Below are 20,772 nucleotides of genomic sequence, written 5' to 3'. Positions count from 1 at the left end.
TTCATCTGTTTTCTGGCATTTAGGAGCAAGTTACTGATCATCAGTTATTCCCATATGTTACCAGATTTTCATTCCAACCAATCAACTAGTAGGATGTAAGTTGGTCTAGTGCACAGGTTCTCAAACTCGGTCCTCGGGACCCCAAACGGTGCATGTTTTGCAGGTCTCCTGACAGAATCACAAGTGAAATTAGCTCCACCTGTGGATCTTTTAAAATGTGTCAGTGAGTAATGAACACACCTGTGCACCTGCTGGGTGACCTGGAAAACGTGACCTGTGTGGGGTCCTGAGGACCGAGTTTGAGAACCACTGGTCTAGTGTGTGGCCAGCTTAACTCAGTCCTCAGGACCCCAAACAGTGCATGTTTTGCAGGTCTCCTGACAGAATCACAATTGAAATAATTAGTTTCACCTGTGGATATTTTGAAATGTGTCAGTGAGTAATGAGTACACCTGTGCACCTGCTGGGTGACCTGGAAAACATGAACTGTGTGGGGTCCTGAGGACCGAGTTTGAGAACCACTGCAGTAATGGATACTTAACTACCAGAGCAATTCAGCATTTTTCCGGTGCAGGGAAAAGCAGCTGTCCCTGCAATACATAACCCTGCCTTAATAATGTTTGGGCCCATGTGTGTAACAGCCCGTTTAATGGCAATGAACAGACCCCTATGTATCTTACATCTAGAAGCTATGCAAGTGTAACTGGACTCTTGAAATGTAGAACCCATGAAACAGACACCAATATATCATATGTGGGTGATTATCTCAGTATAAGAAGCTACTTTAATTTGCATACATCTAAAAGCTAAGCCATTGCCACATGCATACCAATGTGTTTTGTCATCTGAAATATGGAACCTATGGCACTGCCATCTACGTATATATGTAACTGGTCATCTCATATTAAAAAGTTATGCCAAATATGTAAAATAATATATCTAGAAGGTTCAGCACTGACACCTGCATACTAATGTGTCTGGTCATCCCAAATCTAGAAGCTATAATACAGTTATCTACATTCAAAATATAAGTGTGACTGGTCATCTCATCTTTAATAGCTATGCTACTGACACTTATGTACCAATGTAAAGGAACACGTCACATCTACAAGCTGCCACTTGCATACCAATGTTACTAGTAAACTCACTACTACAAGCTGCACATCTGGTACCTGCATACAAGTGTGACTGGTTATCTCACATCTAGAACATATATGTGTACATATTTCACATTTGTAAGCTATGTATATACACCTGCATCATACTTACCTTCCTTTGCAAAAGCATTTCAGGGAGATTGTGAAAGCTGCACCTATGAGCGCAGTGGTAAAGTGGGCGTGTACTGTACATCTGAGAGGTGTGTCATAAAATTGATTTACATCCAAACTAGGGATGTGCAGGCTCGGTTCTACTCGGTTCCGTTCGTTTTTTTTTTACCGAATCTTATTGGGTTTCAGCTGTCACGAGTTTTGGATAGCCAATAAGATTCGGTAAAAAAAAACGAACGGAACCGAGTAGAACCGAGCCTGCACATCCCTAATCCAAACATAAATGAGCCCCAAAGGCGTCAGTAAGATCTACTTGTTGATGAAAACACACTGATACTTTTCAGAAAATGCATGTAGCCATAGGGATCAATGTGTCTTATTATAACCAATGCATGGAAATCATACTAATGATCCCATTTGAATATATATATATATATATATATAATTAATGTGTTTTTCTATATATATAACAGCTGCTTAATGGGGGTAAAAATCAGGGAGATTGCTAGACTCTTCAGGGAGACAGGGAGGTTGCTATTATATCTGGGAGTCTCCCTGACAATGAGGGAGAGTTGGCAAGTATGACCTGTATGCTAATGGGCCTGTCTGGTAATCTCTCCTGTAGATCTTATGCTGCTGATACCAGGTCACCTCCAAGCTAGAATCTATATAGCTGAAAGAAACGTGCTCATCAAAGTGAACAGTTATGCCAGATATGGGAGCAACTGCCATCTATATGCATAACTGCCACCACAAAGGCCAGGAGTATAGGTGTAGCAGTACAGGGACTCTGCTCACAGTGTATTTAAGAGTATTTAGGTTTTTATTTTGCATATTATTATTAATTCTTATATTATTCACACATTCTATATAATTCCCTTTTATTATATATTTAATGTAACTCTAATGCATTGGGAGTTGGTACCATAAAAGCTGGGGCCACACGTGAGTAGGGGCACAAAGTAGCAGCAAATAGGTGAATCCAGGCCTTCATACAAATGTGATATGTTATCACACATCTAAAAACTATGTTATTGCTACCTACATGTTTACCGGACTGGCAGAGCCATAACTAGACTTTTTTGGTGCCCTGTGCCAGAAAGAGCATTGGCACCCCTCTCATTTTTCAAAGGGACATAATGCACCCAAAAAAGGGCCATTGCTTCATGGGGAAGGGCCAGGGAAGATATATGAGAGGCCAGGAGATGCTGAGGATTAAATAAGAGGAAGCTACAAGCAAGAATGATAATAAACAGAAATTTGACAGGCCCAAACAGCTCCCCCTGACCTGTGGTGCCCTGTGCGATGGCACCGGCCGCACTACCCTCTACGGCCCTGGGGACTGATTACCTCTAGCTTTGCCACTGACACCTGCATGTAAATATCATAATAGTATCAATTGGTAACCACAGCTGATTTTTTATTGATTATTCTTAAAAAAAAGTACAGTTATGGATTTGCTCAGACAAGCAGTAGTGTCCTCCCCAAATACCCTAATCTCAATCAATTTCTTGTTAGACACTCATCAACTGCTTATCTAAATGGATTCTAAATCACACACCAATAACGTTTTAGTTATATAACTGTGGTTGTGACCTTATGAAGAAATAGGAGCAGAAACATCCACTTAAATCGATTCAAATATTAAGTCTAAATCAGAGATGGAAGCAGTAGCACAGCCGGTGTGTCTTTGCACACAGTGTCCGTGATACAATATTCAAAAGCAGCAGGAGGTGTCGTAAGTAAAAAAACGTCCACTGCCGCCTTCTCTGATCCGATGCTGTGTCGGAAGACGCAGCCTTGGGATCAGCTGCGTGTCTATCAGACATCTGAGTAACCCTAAGAAGTGCATCCTGCAGGACAGACCTGCTGTAAGAGCCACGGCGAGTCCTAGTGTCCTTCGGTTCAGGGAAATAAGAGGGAGGCAGCGCAGAGTGCTGCTGATCTCCTTCCAACACCCTTCCTCGCTCAAAGCTCACCTGTTACAGAAACACACAATTCCTGACATGTTATTAAGGATAACAGCAGGTACAGGATGAGAGCAATATATGCAGGGGTTAACACACAGTGGTATCTTGTAGTATTACAGTAGTGGGTTGCATCTGGATCAGGCCCTATGTATTCAAATATCATGGATCAAGCTATGTAATAACTTTATCTACAGGACTTAATTGTAGTTGGAATAGTTCTATTTTGATAGAGTAACACCAGATATGTCTATGTGTTACGTGAATGGTTATATGTGTGGAATCCCAGCAGACTGTGACCCTGCAATCCCTTAAAGAACACATGTGAAGGTTAAGTAACTCTAGATCTCAGTTAATCTCATGTAATCTTCTATTACTAAATGAGCGTATACCACTCTAGCTCCCTGTCTCAGAATGACACTCGCGTGGCTTAAACGATGAAGTGTCAAAATTGGTTGACTTCCTCCTAATCGCATAAAAACATGTTTCTGTTCATTTACTTTTATCTTTTAGTACAGACTCTTGGGAAACTTGAAGCTTTTTGCCCGTCACAATGCACTTGTATTTTCCACGGGAGAAGTGACGGCACTGGGGCAAGGTAGGTGCTTTCTGGATACTTAAACACAGATAATGCAGACATACAGTATACTGCACATAAAGGATTGCACTGTGTATGTCCTAGGGCAGTTATATAGAATATAAGCCTTACATGTTTAGTTCACAATTTTATGCAAGTATAATGAAAAGTTCCTAGGGTAGTTATTTTCTGTAGTGTCTAACATTTTTGTATATCACCCAAGTGATGCTAATACAATACATGTACTGTAAGAAATTCTAACTAAGAACTGTAAATAGTGTCACCTGCATAAAGCACTCTGGCAACTAATACAGCCTTATAAATAACAGCTATAGGGCCTGATTCAGAGCCGTTCGCTATTTGCGGTCGTTCGTTCAAAAACAAGGGGTGGCTATTCAAATGATCCGTTCGCAAATTGCAGTCTGTTCACACCTCTAAGTCTGAACGAGCGAGCAAAACATACGCTCGTTTATTTGTTAAAAACGCCCCCTGGCCGCTCGCACCATACGTCATGTCCGCTATTTATTAGATTAATCGAGTACATCGACCAGCGTATGAACTGCTCGCTATTCTTGTGGTTGGTTTTTGCTACCACAATCTTGCGAGCAGTTCTGGCTATAAAATAACCCAGTGACGTGGTCAATGACGCTGCTGTATTAATTATGCACACCCATAAAACGCCCGTTTTGACCTTTAAGCACGCCTGCGTTCGGATCTCCACCACCCATTTTCAAGCACCTTCCCCTGTTACCTCCCACATACGCCTCATTCTGTCACTCAAAATAGCAGGCATTCGCTATATTGCGAGCAGATGAATTTCGGCCGCACTGACTGGTTCGCGCATGCGTATAACGATCCGTACGCATGCGCAGATGTGCGAACATCGCTCGGAACGAGCGTACTGCCGCTAGCGAGTGGCTCTGAATGAGGGCCATAGTGGCTTGCAGGATATACATCCACAGAGCTGTGGGGTGGCTGTTGGTGGAGCTCAGGAATCCAGAACACCCCCATGCAAACTAGCACACAAGCAAAGGATGATCAAAATAATGCAAGTTGACAAACAGACATTATTCATCGATATTGATGAGCAAAATTTTCAAATCTGTTCGCCAGAATATTCACCTTATTCCACTTTTCTCCAGCAGCATTTGGCACATAAAGTTCTAGCAATTTTGTTCCACCCATATTTTTTTTTAACTATATAGGATTCCTAATTTACAAATATAGAACCTAATTCAGAGATGTACGTAACCCGATGTTTGTTCATGTCTCCGATGTTTTTAGCTCTGCCCACGTGCTAGTGCAGACCTGGGGTTGCAATGTCGCTCGCAGTGCCCCAAACGCCGACATGCTGCTGACATTTGGGGCGGCAACTAGGAATGTTCCAGAAAAACAGGACGTGTTGGCCCAGTTGTCTGGGCATGCCGAAAAACAGTGGCTGCGTCCTTCGACATAGCTTCATTGGCCCAAGTAGTGTGATTTTCTTGGACATATTGAGTAACCTAAAGGTTTTGCTTTGATGTCTGATGGTCATGCAGTTGATCCGGTGGATGCAACAGCGGATGTGAGAAGCCAACAGAGGGCGTATTTTTACTTAAGACGCCTCCTACGGCTTTTGCATATTGTAGCCACTGTGTTCAAAGACGCTGCGGCTGTGCTTCTGCGTCCATCTCCGAATCAGGCGCATAGTGCAGGATGCCATTCCATTAGATGATGAAACAAGAGTTAAACTCAAATATGGTATCTCTGGAACTTCACATTTCTGAGAAATCACCTTTTCTGCAGCAAAATTAAACTTGTACAAAAATCTCCCACAACTTCCCTGATCTCTGTTTCCAGAGTTGTAAAATACTCTCCATAGTCTCTTTGCTGCTGAGGTCATCTGAATGTCCTTAGATTGGAGCAAACATTTTGTTGCTATCATATCAATTTGGATAGGCCTTGCTGGAAAAATACACATTTCTGTTATAAAATGTAATTTTTGCACAAAAAATGAAATAACAAGTGTAAAATAGTCTTCTGTGATACATTTTAATGTTCTAACACCAGACAGACAAATATATTTATTAAACAAAAATGATGCAGCAATATAGATAAAAATAAGAATGTAGTACAGAAGACTGAAATAAGGCCCTCATTCAGAGCCGGACGCTCTGACCAGAGCGCTCGCTCTGAATGAGGGCCGTCCTCCATAAAAATGGAGCGTCCTCCTGGACGCTCGTATAGCTGTGGGTCACCACCCACAGCACATACGAGCGTGCAGGATGATGGTCGCGATGGTCTTGACCTAGTGATGTCAGTGGGGCCGGCTTCTGACGGTAGGCGTTCCCTTGGGAATGCCTCCGTCTGGCAGGCACGCCCCCGGCATGCCCACCAAAGGGGGCGTGCTGTCAATCAACATCGACAGCACGCCCCCTTTGACCAGACACAACGAGCGAAGGAAAGTCCTTCGCTCGTCGTGTCTGGCGCATGCGCATGACGGAGCTCCCTCCGTCGTGTGCATGCGCAGTGCACACCATCGACCCACTTGCGAGCAGACAGACGCTTGCGAGTGGGTCTGAATGAGGCCCTAAGTTCACTAATATGAAATAAAATAGCAAACAATAAGACATATATTGCTCCTAGTAAATGAAAAATATGAATGGTTTCCTAATAAAATTAATGGCTGCTTTTTCAGGAATACTGGTTCAGCTCACAAAATGGAGCCTCTACTGACTTTAGGAATCAGATGTAATTTAACCATCTCCCCAGTTTTGTAGTTTTGAAACCTCATGTACCTAATAAAGATATCTTTATTTATTACCCCAGAACTGTCCTTTGCAATGATCCTGACATGTTTGACATTCCTATCAACGTTCCAGTTGACACTGTGAAGCTTCGAGTAGAAAAGACAGTCATTCGGAGAATTCCCACTGAAGCCTTTTATTACCTGGTAGATCTGAAATACCTTTGGGTCACCTACAACAGTATTACTAGCATTGACTCAAGCAGCTTCTACAATCTCAAACAGTTGCATGAATTACGCCTGGATGGAAACATGATAGCTATTTTTCCATGGGAATCTTTATTAGAGATGCCTCGATTGCGCACCTTGGACCTTCATAACAACAAGATAGCAAGTATCCCAGCTGAGGCTGCACGTTACCTAAAAAACATTACCTACCTAGATGTGTCCAGCAATAAGCTCACCTCTCTGCCTTCAGACCTGTTGGACATCTGGCCTCCATTCTCAGAACCAGCATCCAGGAGTACAGAAATACTTCCCCTGCGAGTTATACTGGGTAAGTTTGGGAAATCCCCCCCATAAATTACATAATGAATTTCTAATTGAAAGTTTAGAGGGTTAATTTAAAAAAATGTCATGGTTTAAAATTTTCTGTTGACCAAACACATTGCGATTTTGCCTCCAATTCTTGTGTAACAGTCAATAAGGATATAAGTGTCAACATAAACACCATCATTATTTGGCATGTTGGAAAATGTTCTGTGTGCATGCAGTATTATCATTGTCCCTAATAATTACGTGATTCGACCAAGTTCCGGCCAGGTAGGACTATGATCCTGTTACTTGGCTCTTATGCATATTGTAGCAGCAGGATTGTTTGTGGCTAACTGTAGACTTTGTAGAACAACCACAAGTTATAATAAATAACTAACACTTATTTTCTACAAAACACTTATCTTTATTCATTATTAATATCTAAGACTTACCTGAATAATATTTCAAGTGCTAAAACAGCTTATGAAACCCCAGCTTTTTTGTATAAAATATTATATCCGCACAGAAAGCTACTATATGAAGTCATGGGCAAAATGCAGGGGAGATTCCAGTTGCCCCCCTCCATTGACCCCCTCCATGGCCATTGGGTCGAATCATGACCATAAGAGCAATAGTATATAATAAAAATTTTTTTAAAACAGATCTTGATTTTATTATGTAAATTTTCCTTAACATTACAGTGTGGATTGTAAACTATTGTAAATTTTGCAATAGTCGTTGCTGCACCTGGTAATGGGTGGGTCTCTGAGGTAAAAGTCTGGGAGAATGTTGATTTAAACTATCACAAATTAATACATTGCACACATCTAAATATGTACATACCCAGTGTGTGAAATATTGATTGTGAATAGTTGGTATTGTATGAGGTGAGACTGCACATTCACCAGCATAAAAAACATTTTGTGGATGGTAGTTTGCGATGTTATTTAGTAATATACTGTAATCATTACATGTTATTTCTGCCACAAGATCCATGATAAAAGTAAATTAAAATGTATTCCTCTAATGTATCTATTATTCCTGAATCTAGAAGACAACGCAGTCACAATAACATCAAACCAACTAATGGCCAACATAGGACCTGTATGTTAGGCTGCAGAGCCAGATTAAGAAGGGCACATCCCCTGGGCTGCTCTCTTTCAAGGGGCCCCCTGGACTATTCATTTACAGCTGCAGAGCTGTAAGCAGGTCAGAGAGGGAGGGACAGCTGAGTCATACTTGCCCACTCTCCTGGAAGTCACGGCAGACCCACAAATTTGGGAGAGAGTCTCTCGGCTTCCGGTAAAGAGGGCAAATCCCTCACATCTTGCCGAACGACCATGAAGTGGGTGGGATGCAGGTGATGATGACGCAAATCTCTATGAATAGACATTACTGAAGGCAAACAATCACAGTGGGCAGGGCAGCGAAGACACAATTTGCAATTTTCCGACCAATTCCACCCACACAAATACTGGAACACAGGCAAACCATGAAGGGGGCTGGGGGCACAATGACACTTATTGCGGTGCTCCACCTCCACTCTACCCTCTTGCCACTTTCTCTCTCAGGCTCAGACTTACCAGTGGTCTGAGTAGGGGAATGGGCTACACAGCACAGTACTGTACTGCCTCTGCATTCATGGAATATAACAGAGGGTGGAGCTGGTACAAAGTGACAGTAATGCGAGGATGGCGGGTGTGGGCACTATATTGTGTGCCCCAGACTGTGTTTCTATGTGATCATGTATGTGTGTCAGACCCTCTTGGTATGTCATCCTGTTCACGTCTGTGTGACTCTGTGTATATCTGTATAAGCAGACCAATGTGTAAATATGCGTCCAGTGCCAGTGCTTTGATCTTCAGCCACTCCCCCGGATTTCCAGACTTGCTCCAATGCTCCACAGAGCAGGCGACCTGGATAATGGAATGGTGCCCACATCTAAAATTCTTGCGGCTTACTATGATCCCTGCCCCTGTATATGTGAGTAGTATTACATAAACTACGCTATGTATGAGGCAGACTGTTGCTTGTTATGTGCTAATTATACCTCCAATATCCGCTGGCCACGCTCTGAAACATTGGAACCGCCCTCTAGAAATCCTAGGTTTGTCCCTGGAAATGTGATTATCAAAAGTATTGACCTCAATTTCTATTTTATTTTCTCTCTATAAATTCAGCTATTATATAAATGAATTGGGTACTAGGAAATTTAGTCTATATAAAACTCACTATACATAAAGAAAATAAAGTAGGGACTACCCTTTGTTGGTGCACTTTACTAATAGGTAAATTGTTGATTATAAAATATAACTAGATTAAATTAATATAAGATTTTTAAGTTAAAAATGTTACTGAAAATGAAGATTTCTGCTAGCGATCTAATCAAATTATAGAATTGTTTTATAAATAAAAAAGGAAATGAGTATAGATAAAATAAAGGTACCATTTGCTGCAAGATTGTTGAATTCATTATTAATGAATGTTGATGCTATTGATACAGTATCATTGAACTGCTCTTAATTCTTGATTAGTCCCTCCTTAGTATTGTAGGGGACATTGCCCTATGTTTATAAAATAATTTATGTATATTGTTAGATGGATTATTAGAATAAGTAAACTTGAAGTATTATTAGAATAACTATTTGGCATATGACTTATATTGTTTTGCTCAGGTAGTTAACAGCGCAATAAAATAATATTTATTTCTTATACAATTGTCCATTTTTATGCAGGACAGTTCCATTTGGTAGGTAGTCATTTAATTTGGGAGTGACTGGGCTAGCTGGGATCTGTTTATGTTATGTTTGAGAACCCCTTAGAATTCCATCCTGAATTGCTGTTTGACAGAGAATCATCCCAAAAGCCACTGCTTCTGCAATTGTTGCAGTAAATACAGTGCTCCAACAACACTTCTTGTGTCATGAGTGTTGATTGGACAACTGCGAAAGCATCAAAGCTGTAAAGGTCACTAGAGCAAAAGCCTTAGCACAAATCCTCTTAGAAACGCTACATTTATGCAAGCATGACTCATTTTACAAGGAACCAATGGATTAGGGGATGAAGACGGCAGAATTCTGAGGCTATATTTGTACTGGACAGAGGGAGCAGTTGGGTACATAATGGTTCCATGGTAAGTATGGGTTAAGAAAATAGTGCACCTAGCATTTTTATGGTTTAAAAAAAAACTGTTAATTTTCCTGAGAATCTGCTACATCAACAAGTGGCTTTTGTCACAAACCGTGCTAGAGACCTCTGCCTCAGACCCCTGCATCTTCCCATGTGCCTATGCCATCGCGGCCCACGGTGCCGCCGGTCTGCTGCCCGCGTGATTTTCGATGCTGGGCCTCCACTTGAGAATCATCTGCAACATCCCCGCTGTTGCCTGTGTTCCTCTGTCGCAGATCCATGTGCGCACGGCGCGCCAGTGCACAAGTCTTCCGGACCATGGACGCGGCCATCCTGGTCCAAGTCAGGTGATACTCATGCATCCAGTCACCAGCAGTCTCAAGTTGCCTCAGCCTATCTGCCTCAGCCTGCTGGTATAAAAGACCTCCCTGTACCATGCTGGTTGCCAGTGCAACACTGTCCATTGCTGCTGCATGACTTATGTTCCTGAGGTCCCTGTGTGAAACCTATGCTTCTCCATTCAGGAGTCAAGTTCCAAGTTATTCAAGTTCAATCCACATTACTCCAGTCCGGACACAAATTCCAAGTTCTGCAAGTTCAATCCATGTTACTCCAGTCCGGATACAAATTCCAAGTTCTTCAAGTTCAATCCATGTTACTCCAGTCCGGATACAAATTCCAAGTTCTTCAAGTTCTATTTTCATATTGCATCATCTCTGCACAGAGGACTATAGTATAACATCTTATTTCATAGTCTTCTCTATTGCTGTATGAGCAGAAACTATATTAAACCATCTACATTTAAACCACCTCTTGATTCAGGTGTCTCTGACTCACACAACAGTTCGGGTACACAACCCCAAGTTCCCCAGGCTGCGACAGCTTTATGGATTGTTTCTGAAGATACATTATGCACTAACATGCATGAAGAAACTTTGAAGGTTTGCTGATTTTGAGGTCTGTAAATGACTGATTACGTGTTGGGAAATCAAATTCTCTCTCTCCTTTTTAAGTATAAAAATTGATTAATATAGAGGCAGTGGTAATATGAGACTCTGAGGAACCTGTAATGTTCTGTTCATAGAGTTACACTGATCAACAAATTATTTCTTGTTTAGTTTAACTTTATAATATCTAGAATACATTGCACTGGATATTAGTTATTCAAGGAACAGGGCAGATTACATATATTATTTATCTTAAGCACAATCATTAGGTACTGTAAATGCTATACGTATTACAGTTCCTGTTTGGTTATACAGTTGCAGTAATAACAAATTATATGGTGACCAGGTCATTAATTTTTATTTAAAAAATTGTTCAAATGAGTAATGGAGACATTTCTGAAAGGACACAGTGGCTGTGTTGCAGAGTTAAGCGCTACTCGCCCACTGATGTTACTGTATTCTTGGTTACCTACCTTTCATCATCATCATGTACTTTCCCCAACCCATACTAAAAGAAGCACCTGTCACGACCGGCTCCGGAGAATACCTCTGATGAGGTCAGGAACTGAGGGGTTTCGGATACTGAATGAGAATGGGGGAGGATGACAGACTATGTCTCTCAATTGTGGTCAAATCCAGGTTTGGCAAGACCTGCCCAGAGGCGCGGAGTCTAACCCACGGTGGTTTTCTCCAGTGACCCCCCCAAGCGGGATATGGTTTTCGCCGCACCAGGTGAGCAGATCGCGGCCCTCTGGACAGGTACCTGGGAGAGACGGACAACTATAACTATATAACTGACACAGGGAACTCTGGGAAGCAACACGGAGGAATGGATTGCACTGAAACACAGTAACAAGATGCCACTTGAGGGTGCACTGGAAGAGTAGACAGGGCTAGTGTAGAATGTAGGGCTGAAATAGACAAGGATGGTTATATCGGACACAAGGTGCGGCTCTGGACACACTGACAGAAGTTTGGAGGTTAATACACAGGGATATGTTTTGTACACTAAGGGGTAGCTTCGGACACACTGGCAAATGACTTGAGATTTGTCACCGGAATGTGTATTGGTACACTAAGGTGTGGCTCCGGACACACTGACAGATGAACTGGAGGTTTGTACACCATGGAGAGAATAGTACACTAAAGTTCAGCTCCGGATGCACTGGCAGATGAACTGGAGACTTGTACACAGTAGTGAGTAACGTGAGGCACACAAGTAGACTTGCACAGGATGCAGGGACTTGAGTTCATAAAGGTGTGACTGGAGACAAACAGAAAGCCAGGAACTTGTAACTTGTATGGAACACAGGAATGGTATGCATAGTGGGGAGTAAAGTGAGGCACACAGGTTTAGACTTGCAGTGAACACAGGGTAGAATGCAGGAAATCACAGGTAACCAGGAACAGCGAGGGAAACAATACAGCCTCTGGAACACGAGCCGTTTGTCACCAGAAATGACTATGTACTGTCATGTGGTGATGTTGAACAGCAACTTCCTGACGTTCTGGGGGCGGATTTATACCCAGGGGTAGCAGATTATTGGAGCACAGCGTCAGCTGACGAGATCATGCTACCATTGGTTAGGAGGACTGTCACCTGAGAGGAACTGTCATGGCGGCGCCCATGATGGGAACTCTGATCCCCAAAACACACAGCCGACCATGGAAGTCTGCAAAAGCACCTAAGGCAGAATACTCAGCATCTCACCCGTCACTGCACCAGATGTCTGACCACAAGAAAGTCAGGGGAAGCCGGCACGGAGGTGAGAGATAGCCGATCCTGGGCTGAACCCTGACAGCACCCAAATACAGCCAAAGTCATGCTTTCCCCCAATTCTGCATAGCCTATGTGAGCCGCCGCTACTGCTTCTACACAGTTGTGATCACTAGTGTGATCACAGCTGTACTGGAGCCGCAGCGAGAGGGTGTCCCACTGGCAGCCCGGATACATAGCAGCAGCGGTGGCTACCAGAGCCGCCGCTTCTGCTTCTACTACACAGTGATCAACTAGTGATCACTGTATTTCCGGAGCCACAGAGGTAGGGTCTCCCGCTGGCGGCCCGGATACATAGCAGCAGCGGAGGCTACCAGAGCCAGCGCTACTGCTTCTAAACAGAAGTGATCACTAGTGTGATCACAGCTGTTCTGGAGCCACAGCGGGAGGGCGTCCCCGCTCTGGCGGCCCAGATACATAGCAGCAGCGGCTGCTACCAAAGCCGCTGCTGCTACTTCTCACTGAAGGGGGTGGGGCCGGCTGCCCTATCACTGCTGGCCACAGTGATTGGGTCACAGCAGCAGCTGGAGCTACATGAGCCCTGTCTGCTTCCTCTATTGAAGTGCGCCGGGAGGGGGGTGCCGACGGTGCCCGATCACTGTGGCCAGCAGTGATCGGGAAACAAAGGAGGTGGAGCTGCGGGAGTAGAGGGACCAGAAGGTCCCTCTGATATAGGCGGCTGCGGGAAGATTAACTTCCCGTAGCCGCCTAGTGGCTATTTCTGACTGGTCGTATCAGATATGACCATGTCAGGGAAAGCCCAGTCTGGTATGGTCGTATCTGATACGACCGTGCCAGGCAAGTGGTTAAAGGAGATGAAGTGGGGGACGGGCCCAAGCTGCTGGCAGTAAAAGCCCATTGAAAAAAGCAGAATCGGCACCTATACAAGTGCCTCTGACAGGGACGTGCATTCAGCCACATGAAAGCACGCCCCTGTCTGTCAGGCAGATGTGATTGGACAGTGGATCCATCACTGGATTTGCTGTCCAGTGATGGAACAGCTGTCATCCCTGGGTGGCTAGTGGGCATATGCTCCGGGGACACAGCGGTGGTGTGGGCGTGGCATGGCGGCAGGCCTGGATCTGAGAGGATCCAGTCCCTGCCAGGCGCCATTCTGCTGAGTTCGGCAGCAGTTCCAATTTCAAAAATGGTGCCTCAGCTTAATATTTGAAATTCAAGATGGCCACCACGAGCTAATCACATCTCACCACATCATCACCCTATCCCCTCTGACTAGCTTATATAAGCCAGCATGAGGCAGCGGGGAAGGAGCGTGCAAGAGCTCCCGAAGACAGTAGATGCTGGAAGTCCTAGGAGGCGATGGTCATGCAAAAGAGCTTAAAGGCCACCGCCCCCCCAGGTGAAGACGCCAGAAGCCTTGGGAAGGCGGCGGCAATGTAAAAGAACTTAAAGGCCACCACCCCACAGGTGAAGATGCCGGAAGCCCTGGGGAGGTGGCGGCCATGTAAAAGAGCTTAAAGGCTGTTGCCCCAGGTGAAAATGCTGTATGATAAACTTTTATTAAAACATTAAGTGTATTGTATCTATTTTGATATTTTCTTTACAGGTGGACTACAGGTGCCAGCGGGCCCTTAATGTCCGGGCTTGTAGGCACTTGTGGTTCTAGAAGTGCTGGCATGCTGTGGCAGGCTTGCTGGGACCTATAGGCCTCCTGTAAAGAACAATATTATCATACCATGAACCTCGCACCCACCACCACCAGGGGTACAAGGGCATAGCACTGGGCTTTCATAATCTATAATCATAGGTGAAAAACGGGGATAATCGCAAAAAATCCCAGTTTTTCACCATTCATGGATAATTAGATACCCCCCTTAATCTTGTAAATTGACCCATGTGTCTTGGCGCAGATTTCATGACAAGTACATACCCGGCCATAGTCACAGATTTTGGGCTAACGCAGTCTATGCCCTACTTTCAGAGTTGGTTCCATATGAGATTTCTTGTTCACAAAAAATGCTTGACGACTTCAGCCCAGATATTTATAAAGTCTCAATATAAAGAATCCACTGCTGGAACTTTGGATGGACCTAGACTCGAAAATTTGAGGAGAAGACGAGCTTTATACACGATGAAGAAAGGTGTAGAAGAGTAGACAATTATTATTGTGGCTGAATTCTGCCTAAGGTAGAAGATCTACCCATACTTCAGCAGTATCATAATGCTGGGTATTCCCATGTATAGAGGTTACACCAACTGTATTCCCCTGAAATTTTTAGGGCTCAACACCTCATCTTTTATAAGAGTAACCGGGTTACCAGAATCTAACAGAGCCTTTATCTGTTTGCCTTCTACAGTGATTATACACATTTGTTTATCTGGCTCAGCCTGTCAGTGTGCAGTGCAGGCTAGCTGAGCAAAGAAAGATACACTGCAATTTACATGAGCAGTATCACATTGCATAGGTTCAGTGTACAATTAGCAGCAACATGGCCCAAGCCAACAAATCTAAAACATCTGATCGTATTTTTATCAATCTTATAAGAGGCAAGAACCTCCCTGGCACAGCTCGCCAATCTCCAGGTTCCAAGCCTACATTCTATGGATGTTTAAGTTTATTCCACTGCCCAGGACCCTTTTCCCCTGGAGCAGTCTTACCGGAAGTCACTGGTGATTCCTGTTGCAAGACTAGGGACCATTCTGGTACACCTAACAGTTCCTTGGCTGCCACGTAACTCTCCACCATTTCCACCAGTTAGTCTGCTGTTTTAGGGTGGAGATGGATGAGCTCCTGCACTTGAAACCGGAGAGGCTTATCTACTTGGTATACCCAGTGATTAACTCATTGTACCCAAATGAGTTAAAATTTCAGTTTTTAGTTTGACATTGTCCTTGCTATTAGTAAGGCTCAAGTTAAAATATGCCTTTTGCGGTTCCCCTAGTTGAACAGTGCCAGTAGACTTGTCCACTGATTTTTAGGCAAACTGTTCCTCTCAGCTGTTCTTTTGAAAGTTGTTAAATAGGCTTTAACATCATCACTCTTTGCCATCTTTTGCAGAATGTGACTAGCCCGTATGGAACTGGAGGTATTTGTGGCATCCGTGGCAGCATTTCCAGGCAAGGCTGCTGGATGCTGCACCACCTCTTTTAAAGCTTCACGGTTTTGGATTGGTCGCCCCCAGATCTCCTCATCATTCAATTGCTGTTGCCTCCGGGTATTTTCAATGGCCAATTGCTGCACTGCTGAGCCCTGGTAGCTTCCTGCTGCACTGATGTAGCCTGTAGCAAGACCTAAACTAGGTCCTCAGATTATCTCTTGGTGCAGGTTAGAATCAGAATTTGGCTTCCTTAAGCATCTGCTGATGATATCACCAAGATGTTAACTATATAACAGATTTTTATAACTGTAGTTTCAGTGCAATTCTTGCATTCTCCACCATTTTTGGCAAGTTCAGGGTAAGGTTGCCATCTACTGGGGTTTTTCCAGTGTTCTGCACATGCGCACTAGGGAAATAACCCTAGTGTGACCTGCGCATGCGCTGTAGACTCCGGGCACACTCTAGTGCCTAGAGTTTACAAGTGCTGCTGCGCTGAGCGCGTCCACTGCTGCAGAGAGAGGAGGAGGCCTGGACAGAGAGTGCACACGGGCCCCCTCTGTAGAAATGCCCCTGCCTGGAAAGACCTAATATCCCTCTCACAATACAGAAAACTTTAGTACATCACTTATATTGTAATCAGTAATCACAGTGTCTCTCAACAGCTCTCTGACCTGTTCCCTAGACAGTGAGAGACTGACTACGGAGACTGATAAACCCTTTATCAGACTCTCACAGGTGGTCTGGCAATCAAAGCTGCTTATCAGCTTCTGTCTGCCAGACATAATCTAAAAACCTGGGGCACATATCTCTCATTGACAACTTTCCAGTGTTTTTTGTCACTGGAAAGGTAGTCAAGGAGATATATCTACCCCAGGTTTTGGACTGGGAGCCATCAATATGCTTGAAATTCCGATATTTTAAATCTTGATAAGTATAAGATTTTTTTGATACAGCATGATGGCATTTGTGACCATTTAAAAAAATGTTTTGATATTTTTGCTACTAATACAGCTACCTGGATCCCTTTTGTGGTTTTCTAAGTGGATTATCAAAAGGTTATTTGATATATATGTCACTCATCATGTCCCCTTAAAATGGATGTCGGAGAATGAAGAGAGCAATAGGAGAATAACAAGATGGTTCTTGGCATTACAAAATTTTCAGTGGAACACAGGCCAAGGAGACAACTGGCCAATGCAGACGCTTTGTCTTGTGTTTTCTGTTTGGGGGCTGGAATTTTTCCATCCCATACAGTAGGTCAGTAAGGTTGTACACGGGAGATATATTTGTCCCAGGTTTCTGACCTATATGTATTAAAACCCCAGGAAAATGTCTGTGATTCCAATACAGACTTGATAGTGTTTGGGCTTTAGTAAAAGCTGGATAGGGGTTCCTGGGGTTATGGATGGAGAGTGATGGTGGGCTCCATCCATTAGGCCCATTTTGGGTCTGCAGGTCTTCAGCCTAAGAACAGGATAATTAGTTCTTGCACCTGTAAGAGGATGATAAAAGTGTGTCAGGGGTTTTACTCAGTGTCTCACTACCTGGGGGAAAACAGGCAGCTGGCCTGTAAAGAGACATTGTGATTCAATGACTGTGAGTACTGTGCATATGCCTATGTTTTTGGTAGGTGAATTAGGTCCTACCATAGTTGAGAGAGGGATCCTGTTTGTGTAGTTAGAACCCAAAAGAGTTAGGATTTTATTTTATGATTTATTTTTACTGCACAATAAACTAGCTTCGGCTAATTGCACGGAAACCCTGGACTAGTGCATTGTTTCCTGGCTGCTGTGTGCTTGGAAGTGCACATTTACTCCAGGAGAGGGCACCTCTGCCATGATGTTATCACAATAAATATATATAGGATATATATAGGATGAAACTGGGCCAATCAGGAGAGAGTTTAGTATGACCTATCACTGGGTGTCTAACAATTGCACAGTAGGATTTGACCCTCTGATTGGCTGACATACAAGCTAAAGATCAGCTGTGCACTCTTACCGGCATCTGACTGAGGAAGCAGCTCGTGAAACGCGGGTCTCAGATCCGTGCACTCCCGCTGTGTACAGGCGGGACAACGCAGCATAACACACTGAGGACTCCCGATATGGCAGATTCTGCTCACCACATGCCGGCTCTTATCTGAGCAATCAGGTACCGCTCTATCTCTGTTTTCTGGCGCACGTGTTAACCGGCTCACCTGTGTAAGTGATCTGCCCTGCACTACCCCCATGGGCAAAAAGAGCACAACTTACCTTGTACAGGTTACAGTGCAGCCATAAGTATACTTTCTTCACAACATAGTATACGATTCTGTGCTACTCACTACTCACCACTACCCTTGTGGCATGTGATTAGCAGCAGCATTAGGATCGATACCATACTGTGTTTTTTATCTTAAATTATGTTTATTATCCATCTTATGAATTTCTTATGAGCACTCTCATTATAGTCTGATCTGAATAGGTTCCTGCACTATACCAGGTTCCTTTTTCACATCAGGTGTAACAGCAGATGCTCAATATACTTATTCACACCCTTGGGTGAGCTTGACAGCACGCTCACATGCCATTCACTGTGATACATAATGACAAGCAGCAGCTGCTGTCCTGACACCGTATAAAGGGAGTAATCTTACTTATTTTCCTTTCTATACTTCTATTCTATGTATTTCAGTGGTACCTGTAAGTATTGTACATACACGGCAATTGGTGGATTCACATGCAGATATTCAAGCTTTATATCTGTACATATCTGACAGATTCATTATTTTAATGTCTACTCTAAGATAAGAATATTGGGAGTTCCCCACAGATACCTTTGTGACATGAATTTTTCTATTTAGAGATTTACCTATACAAGCTGTTTGTTGATGTTGTGACAAGTCACCGAACCTACTTAACTTGTAACATGATGACTAACATTTAACTTGGTCACTGGACTATTGTATATGTTAGCGCATGTATTTGATAAAAGACGTTTCTTTCTACAAAAGTATATACATTTTCTTTACGGATACTGCGCTGAACTACACCATTCGATTGGTGATCACACCATGAATAACTTGCTAGTATTCTCTGTATTAATCCTTATGGAAGGACTATACCAGTAATTTTTCTTTTTGATGTCACCCCGCATATAAATATTTCACTTTGCTTTCTATACCAATGATATTTGATGTGTTTTTGTTTGTCCTTCCTTGTTTATTGATAAGATTAACTTTGCTATTAGGATCTGTACTGTAATACGGCAGTATTACTGTACTGTAAATGTTATTTATTAACTACCATTTACAATAGAAATAAGAGTGACCCCAACCAGAGAGTTTTTTTCTTCTCCTTTTTTCCTACCAATTTATACTCTCAGGGGAGCACTTCCACGTTGATATATTTTTCTACACCCTAATTGATAAGAGGGTTGAATATTGATGATTGTGGATTTTTTATATCATATATTATTTTGTACACTTATCTTCTCATCCTGTGCTCATTGAACCTCTCCAACTCCCCTTCCCTGGTTTTTGCTGCATATATAGGATGTAGTCAGGAAGCTGACGGTCTAAATGCCGACTGCCGGCTTCCCGACTGTCAAATCCCGGCAAGGTACTAATGACAGGTGTTGAAGACGTGATGCCTGTCATTAGACCTACGCCGGGAGCCCGACGCCTGGCATACCGAATGAAAGGCTCCCGGGGGGACTTAGGGTTAGGTACTCCCCCCGGGAGGGTTAGGTTTAGGCTAGGGGAAGGGGGGGTTAGGTTAGGCTAGGGGAAGGGGGGTTAGGGCTAGGCACCCCCGGGGGGAGGTTAGGGTTAGGAGCCCCCCTGGTAGACTTAGGTTTAGGCTGCTGGGGCGGGGGGTTAGGTTTAGGCATGTAGAGGGTGGTTAGGGTTAGGCACCCCTAAGGGAGGGTTACGGTGGAAAATAGGGTTAGTTTTACTTACCTTATTAGCGATCGGGATCTTCACCCCTGCTGGGCTTCCGCTGTTGGGATTTGTGGCTGGCAGTATTACATACTAAACAATATATATATATATATATATATATATACATATAATTAGTGATTGAAGCACTGGTAAAGTGGTCAATAGCAGGTACATTTGTCCTAGGTTTTTGGTCTATGTGTTCTAAAAAACCCCAGGAGAAGTCTGTTTTGTAAGCAGACCAGAGTGTCAGCTTTTGGAAAAGCCGGCTTGGATCCTGGGGGTGTGGATGTGAGGAGAGGGAGGGCTCCATCCACAGGCCACTCCAGGTTTTGGGCCTTTCAGCCTGGTAACAGGTTCATTAGGGCTTGCAACTGGAAATGGCTAATGTAAGCTGGGTTTGTTTGTGGCTGAGTGTCTCACTCCTGGGAGAGCAGGCAGACTAGCCTGTTCAGAGACACTTGATGATAAACCTTGTAAGTACTGTGCATGTGTTTTGTTGATGGTGAGGGCAATAGGCCCTACCATTATTATAGAGAGGGAATCTGCTGTGTAGCTAGTGCCCAGCTGGGCTAGGACTTATGTTTATGTTTTGTTTATGTTTATATTCATTTGGCACAATAAAGACTGGTGCAGACCAGTTTGTACAGAACCCCTGACTTGTATCCTGTTTCTACAGCTGCTGTGTGTGTAAAGAGGGAGTCCATCTACCCCATGAGAGGGACCCCTATCCTGACTGTGTCACATTTGGTGGAGAATGCGGGCAATCACACACTGAAGTTTTGCAGCAAGGAAAAATTTTTGTCTAAAATTTAAAGGGACAGATACCAATTCGTCAGGGTGGATATAAAGTTGTGTCCTTTGAAG

At 43.5% G+C, this 20,772-nt stretch overlaps 1 protein-coding gene across 1 annotated transcript in view; it reads left to right on the top strand.

Annotated features, from left to right (window-relative positions):
* The window catches only part of LRIT3 (leucine rich repeat, Ig-like and transmembrane domains 3), a 79,895-nt gene that overhangs the window by 962 nt on the left and 58,161 nt on the right, over positions 1–20,772 (top strand). Inside the window, exons 2-3 of the mRNA XM_088456405.1 lie at positions 3,749–3,833; positions 6,621–7,093. Coding sequence (XP_088312531.1) covers positions 3,749–3,833; positions 6,621–7,093 — 558 coding nt within the window. The remainder of the gene's footprint in view (positions 1–3,748; positions 3,834–6,620; positions 7,094–20,772) is intronic.

Source organism: Taudactylus pleione, unplaced genomic scaffold (assembly GCF_031769625.1).
Source record: "Taudactylus pleione unplaced genomic scaffold, aTauple2 ptg000703l, whole genome shotgun sequence".
Lineage (NCBI taxonomy): Eukaryota > Metazoa > Chordata > Amphibia > Anura > Myobatrachidae > Taudactylus > Taudactylus pleione.
The sequence above is the reverse complement of the archived record's forward strand: the minus strand, read 5'-3'. Positions and strand labels throughout refer to the sequence as shown.